Source organism: Cynoglossus semilaevis, chromosome 17 (genome assembly GCF_000523025.1).
Source record: "Cynoglossus semilaevis isolate Cse_v1.0 chromosome 17, Cse_v1.0, whole genome shotgun sequence".
Classification (NCBI taxonomy): Eukaryota; Metazoa; Chordata; class Actinopteri; order Pleuronectiformes; family Cynoglossidae; genus Cynoglossus; species Cynoglossus semilaevis.
Window position 1 is genome coordinate 12,254,658 of NC_024323.1, and position 10,471 is coordinate 12,265,128.

The 10,471-nt window shown below is 46.2% G+C and overlaps 2 protein-coding genes and 1 long non-coding RNA gene across 5 annotated transcripts in view; 1 reads left to right on the forward strand and 2 right to left on the reverse strand.

Annotated features, from left to right (window-relative positions):
* LOC107989850 (uncharacterized) overlaps nt 1-2,722 on the reverse strand; it is a 15,103-nt gene extending 12,381 nt beyond the window's left edge. Inside the window, exon 1 of one of the 2 annotated variants that reach the window (XR_001761362.2) lies at nt 2,585-2,722. This is a non-coding gene — a long non-coding RNA (uncharacterized LOC107989850). The remainder of the gene's footprint in view (nt 1-2,584) is intronic. The other variant, XR_001761361.2, reaches the window with a different exon arrangement.
* Nucleotides 1-4,957, forward strand: part of cbx7a (chromobox homolog 7a) — a 7,659-nt gene extending 2,702 nt beyond the window's left edge. Inside the window, exons 1-6 of one of the 2 annotated variants that reach the window (XM_008330257.3) lie at nt 7-291; nt 1,417-1,460; nt 1,814-1,879; nt 1,979-2,045; nt 2,602-2,899; nt 3,356-4,957. In XM_008330257.3, coding sequence (XP_008328479.1) covers nt 223-291; nt 1,417-1,460; nt 1,814-1,879; nt 1,979-2,045; nt 2,602-2,899; nt 3,356-3,930 — 1,119 coding nt within the window. In that variant the 5' untranslated portion in view covers nt 7-222 and the 3' untranslated portion in view covers nt 3,931-4,957. Of the gene's footprint in view, nt 1-6; nt 292-1,416; nt 1,461-1,813; nt 1,880-1,978; nt 2,046-2,601; nt 2,900-3,355 lie in introns of those variants that run through there. The other variant, XM_008330258.3, reaches the window with a different exon arrangement.
* A 1,441-nt stretch (nt 4,958-6,398) lies between these two features.
* The window catches only part of ep300b (EP300 lysine acetyltransferase b), a 24,158-nt gene continuing 20,085 nt past the window's right edge, over nt 6,399-10,471 (reverse strand). Inside the window, 2 exon segments of the mRNA XM_025064278.1 lie at nt 6,399-9,999; nt 10,002-10,388. Coding sequence (XP_024920046.1) covers nt 7,799-9,999; nt 10,002-10,388 — 2,588 coding nt within the window. The 3' untranslated portion in view covers nt 6,399-7,798.

A 10,471-nucleotide genomic window follows, 5' to 3' on the forward strand; every position in this document is an offset into this window, starting at 1 on the left:
GAAGCAGCAGCTGGAGCAGGAGCAGCAGGAGCTGCAGCGCCAGGAGTTTGGCTCAGCAGCGCAGCCTCTCTCTGGAGGAAGGAGCTGACACTTTGATTCCGTTTCCCCTTCTCATTTTTTTAATTTTTTTTATTTAAATTTACTCTCAAATTAATTTGTGCACTTGCGATCTTGACAACAGCGCACCAACACAAACACAAACAGCGGAGCAGCGCTGGAGCCATGGAGCTGTCCTCCATAGGAGACCAAGTGTTCGCCGTGGAGTCAATAACGAAGAAGAGAGTGAGGAAGGTGAGAGTGTGTGACACTTGACTCAACTTACATAACTTATTTTCCTACGGAGCAGCAGCAGCAGCAGCAGCTTCACTGCGCGCTCACTCACTCACTCACAGCACAACCTGTGTGACGTAGTTTATCGTCCCCTCTACTTTACGTTACCAAAATCTAACGTAAAATAACGCCTGCGTCACACGTGCGGCCGCCGTGTTTACCTGCGTTCTCCTGCGTTTCTGCTGGTGCCGTGTGTGTGTGTGTGTGGAGGAGCCCACGCAGTTGTAGTAAAGTGTAGGAGGGGGTGTGTGTGTGTGTGTTCGTGGGTACCGCTGGATGGGAGCTGCGCACTTCGCTATTCCGCTTGTTCCCCTCGCCGTGCGTACGATGAGCGGCGACTGTAACGAAAAGTGCTGCGTAATATTGTCACGCATTGCTGCGTGACGATGTCCCGCAAAAACGGGGAGCATGTGCGCACAGCGTGTCCCGTACTGCACAATAAAACTGAGTGTGTGTGTGTGTGTGACATCACTTTCCTTTTTTTTTTATACACAGCCCTTTTGAAAAGTTTGCAATTCTGTGAGATAAATGTTAAAAATCCACGCAACACGGAGCAGTTTTTTTTTCTTCTGCCACGCGAACGTCGGCAGGATTACGCGCACTTGTTTGTCTCTCTCTGTGCCTGACGCGTGTTTGGAGACTCGGACGTTGCGCAACACTGTGTGTTTACGCGTTCCCTATTTGGCCCCACCTTTACTGGAGCCGCGTTCTAGAAAGAACCAGCGCGTAGTGGAGACCGGCGCGTGTAGCCATGTGCGGTCACGTCAGCGCGGTGCTCGGAGACAGAGCTGCTGTTCGGAGGCCACCCAATCCCGCTGTCATTGACGTCATGCGGGAGAAAAACAAGGTTTGAAAGGCAGAAAAAAAGTCCATGACCCTCCCTCTCTAACTCCCCCTCTCTCTCTCTCTCTCTCTCTCTCCCCCCTCCATCCTTCCCATCCACACATTAAAGTGACAGTCATCCCGTTTCTCTCTCGTCCACTAACGCGTTCTTTCTGCTCCGGGATCACACTCCGAACAAATGCATGTGCAGCTTTTTGTGTGAACGTGCTCTGATCCTCCCTCTGCCTCTGTCTGTCTCCTCAGGGTAATGTGGAGTATCTACTGAAATGGCAGGGATGGCCCCAAAAGTGAGTAGGCCACGGCTGCTCATCACTGAGTGACCTCATTCCCTCTATTTATTTATAAAAAGAAATCCTGTGTGCTCAGCAGCAGCAGCAGCAGCACTGTGGAGTATTTGTTGATGTTCAAGGTTGTGTTCCACTCACGACCACATTATTACTACAGATGGATAGTAGATTATTTTTTTATATTTAAAAAACAATGATATATTACAATTAATATCAGTTTCCTGCAGATGTTTAACAAACAAAACATACTTTTTTAATTACAAAAAGTTAATTGCAAAATTTCAGATTATATTTTTGTTGAGTTTGAAGATAGTACAAAATAAGTTTTTGGGGGTTTTTTTCTGTGTCACCAGGTACAGTACCTGGGAGCCTGAGGACAATATTTTGGACCCGCGTCTGGTGCTAGCATATGAAGAAAAGTAATTTTTAAAAAGCCTTTTACATTATTTAGATTTTTATTTGACGTATTTTATAATCGACTTTGTTTCATTATTTTAACTTCCTTCCTTCTTCTCTAGTCAAGAGAAGATCCGAGCTCTGGCCTATCGCAAGAAAGGTCTCAGACCCAGGAGGCTCGTGCTGCGGGTAAATACACTAAGAAACTGCACTTAAACGAAGCACGATGTTGTACACTTAGAGGACAAATATCCAACCTTTGTCAAAAGTATTGTTTGTAAACATAAGTACCCACCATCTCCTGCAGGGGGTGCTATAACCTCAGTTGTATGGACTTAGTTGTTTTTTTTTTACAAATCTTACAAAACCTAATAATGAGTAACAGATTAGCTCAATATATTTGTAAACAACCACTTAAAAGTACCTTTTATCACCACTATGTGGTGCTGTTGTGAGGATGATATTCACGTATAGACTCTACAGACTCTACTCTCTGCAGACAAAGATGCTAAAAGTACCAACTTCTCATACTGACTTGATAAAAATGTCTGCAAAAATTGTTGCACCTTAGAGTTATTAACACTTCTCCAGGGCTTCTCTGGAAGCCAAGGTTTGTTTCCACCCCCATGTTTGAAAGTGAGCAGCCACGTTTTGATGCCAGACAGTCAATGAAAGTGTGTTACTACTAACATTTGTTGCTGATTTTAAAAAAAAGAATGTGTTCTTACCTTTTGTTCTTCCTCAGAACATCTTTCCCATGGACCTGCGCAGCACCAACAAGGTCCCAGAGAAGCCCCCGCCCCGGCTTCGTCTCTCCCTCACCCGCTCCATGAGCACGGACGTGGATGGACGCACCATCAGGAGCAGGCAGAGGAGGCCGGTGCCCAAAAGGGTCCTGGAGGGGCAGTCCAACAGACGGGTCGGCGCACTGAGAAAGAAGGTGGAGGAGGAGCCCACGGAGGAGGACTGGAGCAGCAACAGTGAGGAGGAGAAGCAGGAGTTGGAGAGCGCCACCGAGGAGAGACGAGAAGACAGTGTTTACGGTGAGATTCTCAATCAATTTGTTTTGTTTGTTCTTTTAAAAGTCGACAGGTCAAAGGTCAAGAACAAACTGACTCTTTACATTGAAATGAACGAGTTACAATGAAACTGTTATGATTGTACTGATGATAATAATATCCCAGAATTTCAGTCCAGATGCTTCTAGAAGATTGCTATTGTGATTGGCTTAGAGTTGTCATGTGACTATTTACGGTGTATGTCAACGGGCCTTTTATTTTATTTTCTTAACACAGAAAACAAGTTAAAAAAAAACACATGTTCTGTGAGTATGTGGAAGTGGATTTATAACCCAGGTGCTGGACATGATTTGATGCTTGCTCCACACACCCCAATCCTCCAGGATTTGCCCCAGGGCAATTCTCCAACCACAAGCTCAATCCTTGATGGGCTTTAGAATTAAATTGAATGATCAAACCCGTTCTTGTTCTCTCTTTCAGGCCAATCGGAGTGCAGCTCCCCGCCCCAGCTGGAGCGACAGGACTCAGAGATGGAGGTGGAGGACAAGGTGGACGCCAGCCTGACACTGGTGGGTTCAGACACGTGGACTGACGGGTCAGACGGAGGAACGTGTGAAACAAGACGGGACCAAATATTTGTGTTCGACCAATCAAAGGACGACTCCGTGACGCCCGTGGTCATACCAGCAGATCCGGTGAGAGAGGAGTCAGAAGTGGACGAAGGTGAGGCGGACATAAAGTCCCACTCTGATGGTCTCAGATTAGACACAAGTGACACAACGACAGTAATAATGGGCGTTGAGGAGAGAAGTCAGACCACAGGTGAGACTCCCTCCAACACTGCTGTCTGCTCCTCCACTGAGGTGAAGGAGGAGGAGGAGAAGGAGGCGAAAGACGACAATCAGAGCGCACTCACTATGCTGCCAGGTGATGGGTCTCCTCCAGCTTCACCAGAGCGTCCTGGGAAGGTGATCATGACGCACGTGACTATCAACTCCCTGACGGTTACATTCAAGGAGGCGACGGTGGCCGAAGGCTTCTTCAAAGGCTACTGAAGGAAGGAGAAATCAAAGAGCGCCTGAGCACACACTGGCCACTCCTTTTCTACCTGTAAATACCTGTATGTGAATAATTCCACCTTTATGAAGCTCCGTTCATTTCCTACTGAGTTCCATAAAGACATTACTGCCTTTGAAAAACAAAGAAAAAAAATTAGAGGGAATTTTGTCTCTGGGGCTCATTTTAAAGACTGACAGGTCACCTGACTTTCAAATGGATTTGTTAAAATAATTAGTTGCAATACAATGATCAGTCAGGTTTCAATCTTGGGTTTGGAGACATGTTCGAGGTACAATTCCAATGTCCGATTCAAACCACTTCCACACAGCTACTGTATCTTACTTAACACTTATCCTCAGTGCTTTCCAGGCAGACCCCAGTCTCACGCTCAGATCTGTAACCGGAGCCTGTTCTCAGTTGCTCCTCTTTCGTACCAATGATGGTTTTGTAAAAGACACTACTCCTCCTTTTCCAGTGTTAGCACCGAGTTAGCCGCATGCTCTTGTCAGTCTGTACCCCACACACAAAGCACTGTCCTGTTGTCTCTTTGAGGTTTATTTCCGTCATTAAAGAAGAAAAACAAAAACCCAAAGTTATAGAACCGTTGCTTCCTGCTTAGGTGAAGTTCTGCATTTTTAAAAGATGGATGAAGGCACCCAAGAAGTCGTGGGCTGTGATCAATGTACTCTGTGCTTTTACTTTATAAATGCTTCCTGGGTCTATTTTTGTATCACCGCTTTAGTTCGCTTTCATCAAACTAGACTTTGTGGGATTTCAAAAGTTGTAAGAAATGAAATCAAGTCAATTTACACTGTCAACGCTGTGTAAGGTAATAATGTTGAAAATGAAGAAAAATGTATGTTACAGTCAGACTGTAGTGAGATGTTATTTATTGCATGTAACGTGTACGCTAGACCTACGTCACCTGAAGTGTGTGAATATGTAACAGAGACTCTCTGTCTAACCTTTCGTCACTACTTTTTTATTTTAATTGTATTTCCAATAAACGTGTACTAAAAGAAATGACGTGATTTTTTTCAGTTAATACCAGATTATCTCAGTAAAGAGGAGAAAATCTAAGAAAAAAATACCAGTCAGCACAAACATGCTCGGAATTTCACTGTAGGTCAAACTCTTTTTGAAATATTTTATGGCCAACATCGCCCTCCTGTGGTTTACATGTCTCATAGCAAGCTTTCTTCACCGGTAAAGTATTTGTAAGCAACATTTAGCAAATTTAGCTAATTAAATTACAATAAACCATTTTGTTAACGCTACATTTATCGGGCAAAATAAAAAACGGAAATCCTGTCTGTAGTTTGAACAACTTAATCGCCTTTGTTAAATGTGTTTAAATAAAAATAAAAAACTCGTTTAGTTAACGTTTATCCAAACAAGGTCTTTAAAACGTTTCCAAAAAAGTTTGAGCGGGGTTTTGGTTTGTCGCTGTGTAACGTCACGTTTTTCCTTCTTTGTGCATTGATCGTCTGGAAATTCGCATTCTATTAGCAATATTTTGTCCACTGTATTTATATAATTAACGTATTTACTCACCAGTTTGTTGATGCCGTGGTCAGACTCCTTCTTCGTGATGCACCAAGACCACAGACCCGGTGACGTGATGATCCAGTACTCACCCTGAAAGCTAAAAGGAACGTTTTCGTTAGTTCACTTGATCACGTCTGTGTTTTAGTGAACGATACGTGAGGATATTTCAATACGTTCCTAAGTCACGTCAAAAACAGTGACTTAGGACATACATTTAAACAAAACAATAGCAGAAAATTCTACTTAACATTGGAGACTGCCATGAAATGAAACATGGAACTGCCGTACGTTACCACCAGAGGGGGTAGTCGTTTCAGGTAGGTCCGAAGTAAACGAGGCCGTCGTTGCAAAGAAAACGATCTGTTTCCGGTTGTGTTTCGTCATCAAACATTTTACATTTCCACAAATTTAATAAACTTAATTTCTGATCATTTTAACGCCGAGTTGGTCTGGAATGTTTTACTTGGCTTTAGTGAACGATTGGTCTGGAATGTTTTACTTGGCTTTAAATTACGTTTTTGATTTCACTGAAAGTACAGTAAACGGAAAATATGAAAATATACATATCGTATCTGAAACATTATTTCTGAAATAACAAAAGGGTTAGTCGGGTTTTAATAGACTTAGCATCACAATTATATTAAAATAAGTTTTTAAAAATTCTTTTAAGTATTTCAGAAGTTTCGGCATTTCTAAACATTTTACCTATTTTATTTTACTATATTCTATGAATCACACTCGTCCATGTGATCTTAAATACACAATACAGTATATATTTTTAATTTTATGCTCTCAAACTGTTAGGTCTCTTTGTTTAACGTAAAATTATAACGTTTAATATTTATATTTTAAATATTTTCAGATTAAAATTTTGTAGCAGCATCATATTTCAAACAAAAGGCCACATGTAAATGTGTCACTATTGGTAATTTTCATTTTATTATAAAAACAGTATTTGAGTCCACAGTTTGTGTTTCTTTGTACAGTAAAAAATATTAAATTAAAATCCCAAAATTCATAAAGTCGGAGTTGAGAAGAAAGGGGATCAATGTTCTCTAAAGGAGGAGGGGGAGATTTTAAAGTCCAAAGGAAGCAGCAAAGGGGATGAGGAGGCTGGAGGAGGAGACGACGGACTCCTCGGGTCTCCTTACTCCTCATTTCTGTGCAACACAGTTCATTTGGATCAAAAATCATCTGTTTACTCCAAACAGCAGAATCCTAAAAACACTAAACGGAGAGCCCGCCCCACCCACTCTCATCCACGTCCCAACTCGGGTACAGAAAGTTACAGGCACACAGGTTAGCACCCCCCTCCCCAAGACTCCTCTGCTCCAAATGAAGTGTCTTTAAAAGGAAGGAGTACACACACATTCGAGGGAGAGGAATTGCATGTTCGCGAGTCGTCCAGCACGACTGGTGTCCCACACAGACGCTGGTCGGCGAGACGTCACAATATGTCTGTTGTACATGTCAACGTCACAGCAGACCTTCAACCACCGCAGTTAAACACTGACATTTCATTTTCCCCCACACCTGGACAGACCCAACTAAAGACATCTACAGTGAAATGAAATAAACACTAACCCCCACCTCCCCGTCCAAGGTCAATAATAAAAATATATTTCTATATGAATTTAAGCAGTCTTAGGGAAAATGACATCCTTGTCCCACCCCAACCCCCTCAAAAAATAAACAAAAAAAAAAAAAATCAAACAGAAAAACAATAAATAAATCAAACCCAAACATTAAAAAAAGGATATGCATCAGGTTTGGATTCTCAGTAAAAAATAAGAATAATAATCATCCACATCATTCTGCTATAACAGAAACAACAGGCTGAATGATCTGGAAAACAAAACCTAGAAAAGGTCTTTGCATGAATTCACTTCCTCCTAAATCTGAACCACATTTAAAACATTAAAAACAGTTTTTTAAAAAGGCAAGAACTTCTAATGAGCCCCTCCCCAATCCTACCCCCCCAAAAATATCACCTTTCTTCTGTTATGTTAGGTGTGGAGGAGAGAAGGCCGCAGGAGAAAACCCCGCCCCGCCCCTTTGTCCACCGTTGGCAAAAAAATATATTAACAGCAATAACTTACAATTCATTTACTCTACTTTATTTAACGACTGCTTGATTTATTGTTCATCTCCCATAGGAAGTTCAGTTCAATGCATCTTTATTGAAAACATTTTAAATAACATTTAATAACAGTAAAAAAATGAAAAGCTAAGTAACAACAATAACACTGTCCTGGGTGAGTGCAGTTTGTGCGGAGAACCACTGAGCCTTTTAGCTCTGACACATTAGTAGAAATCCTACATGATGTCTAAAGGGTTGTGATTCAGATTCTGGCCCAGTGGGTCCTGACCGTTTCCACCCGGCCCATGTAGACCGGCCATGCCACTCAGCTGAGATAACATACCGCTCTGGTCCAAGCCAAACTGGTCCATAGAGTTTTGCTGCTGTTGGCTGTTTGGCCCTGGCGGCTGTTGAGGAGGGACCCCAAGACCACCTTGGAGGTGCTGGTTCAAGTGACCAGGGTGTGGAGAACCCGTCTGCATCTGAGGAGAAATGTGATGCGGAGAGGGCTGAGGCTGCATGCGTGGGGACGGGCTGGAGTTTGGCGGCTGCGACTGGGGTCTCGGAGAGGGCTGTGGCGATCGCACCTGGTTGGCTAGCGATGTGGGCAGCCCCTGGCCCTGCAGGTGCGGCGACTGGGACAACTGCTGCGGAGGCTGAGGGCTCATGGGATTGCTGTGTTGGGCCGGTGACCCACCAGGACCGAGCTGCTGCTGCTGAAGCAGCCTCTGTTGGATGGCCTGTTGAAGCAGGGCCTGAGAGGACGTAGGTGGGGGGCCACCCTGAGTGGTCTGTGGCCCCTGGGGGGGCTGTTGAGGACCCAGTGGCCCTGGATCACCCCCTGGCAGGCCAGCCATGGCGTTCTGCTGCTGCTGCATCTGGAGGTGGTGCTGGTGTTGGAGCCTATGCTGCAGGGCAGCTGTGGCCTGCTGTTGGGACACAGGTCCTGGGTAACCCTGCCCCTGCTGGCCTGGTGGACCACCAGGTTGCTGGGGACCTAACGATGGGCCCCCAGGTGGGCCCTGCCCCACTGCAGGGGGCTGCATCCCAGGCTGCCCCATGTAGCCCTGCCCTTGTGGCGGCTGTGGTTGCTGGAACTGACCATGATTCACTCCCATCTGTTGTTGCTGCTGCTGCTGTTGTTGCTGTTGTTGTTGTTGTTGTTGTTGTTGCTGCTGCTGCAGATGCCTCCTCATGAATATCTCTCTTAACTGGTTAGGATTAAGATTGGCCATCTGTGGCCCCTGACCTGGCATCCCCCTTCCTGCCCCCTGCTGCTGCTGTGGCTGTTGCTGCTGTAAACCACCAAGCATTGGTCTCTGCTGCTGCTGCTGCTGTTGTTGCTGCTGCTGTAGCTGCTGTTGCTGTTGGAGTTGCTGCTGTTGCTGAAGCTGCTGCTGCTGAACTTGCTGTAATTGGGCCATTGTGGACATGTTAACGTTCGTCCCTCCCTGACCACCCATATGCATACCTGGCTGACCAGGCCCTGCAGGATTTATGGTGACTGGTGGGCCTCCCCCTGCCATAACATTACCAATGGGCCCTCCACCTGGGCCAGGAGGTCCTGGTACAGCACCGGGACCACCAGGGGCTCCTTGCACGCCCTTGTATTTTGAGGCCCTTTGCTTTATGAAGGCAGCCATGAGCTGCGGATTAGACCGCAGGATGTTAAGAACCTGCTGCTGCTGGTGGGGGGAGCTTGGTGACCGTAGAGTCCGTAACAGATCCTGGAGCGCCGCCTGGGGGATGTTTCCAGCAGCACCGGCCCCTGGGATACCAGTGGGTCCAGGGACAGCGCCCCCTGGCATACCTGCCCCTTGTTGCTGTTGTTGTTGTGCCATGTTCAACAAGGCAGCATGGCCTTGAGCTTGTGGATGATGCTGTTGCTGTTGAATTTGTTGTTGCTGTTGAATTTGCTGTTGCTGTTGAAGTTGCTGTTGCTGTTGTTGTTGAATTTGCTGTTGCTGTTGAATTTGGTGTTGTTGTTGAATTTGCTGTTGTTGTTGAATTTGCTGTTGTTGTTGCTGCTGCGCTGCCATCATGGCTGTATGGCCCATTTGGTTCATCATAGCTTGTCTCTGCTGTGGTGGCATCCCCTGTCCAGCCCACTGCTGCTGCTGCTGCGGCTGTTGTTGTTGCTGTGGGTTTTGAATAGGGGCACCCATTCTCTGCTGTTGAAGCTGGACCTGAGGGGGAAGCTGGCCTTGGGGCAGCCCCCCCTGCTGAGGTGGTTGCTGCATGGGACCCCCAGCATTAACCATCATTCCTTGAGGGCCACCCTGTTGTTGATCCATGTGGGCTCGAGCAGCAGCCGCTGCTGCTGCAGCCTGCGGTGTCATGCCCTGCGGTCCGACCATCCCGACTGGCCCTGGGTGTCCCATGCCCATCTGCTGACCTTGACCTGGTTGATGGTGAGGATATGGAGGGGCAATTCCTGGTGGGCAGCTTGTCTCTGCAGAGCCATCTTTCTCTGAGCATCAGCCACCTGTTGGATTTTCATGGCAATTTCTACTGCTGCCGGCGGAGGTCTAGCCTGACTCTGTTGTTGTTGTTGTTGTTGTGGGATGGGAGCTTGGCCCTGCGGTTGATTAGGGGGTTGCTGTCCCCCAATGTTACCAGGCATTACACGATCACCAGGCTGTGGCTGTGGCGGTGTTGCAGGGCCAAGAACTGGTTTTCCCTGGGACTGATGGATTGGCGAGGAACCTGGAGGTCTGTTGGCATACGGAGACACATTGTTGTGGTGCTGCTGAAGTTGCTGAGCATTGGTCCCTGGGCCACTATGCTGCTGCTGCTGCTGCATTTGAGAAAGCATCTGCTGCTGATGTTGGGGAGAGCTCATTAAGCCCCCACCTCCACTAGCTCCACCTGCCATGTGCTGCAACTGGGGGTGAAGGGGGGGTTGAGGC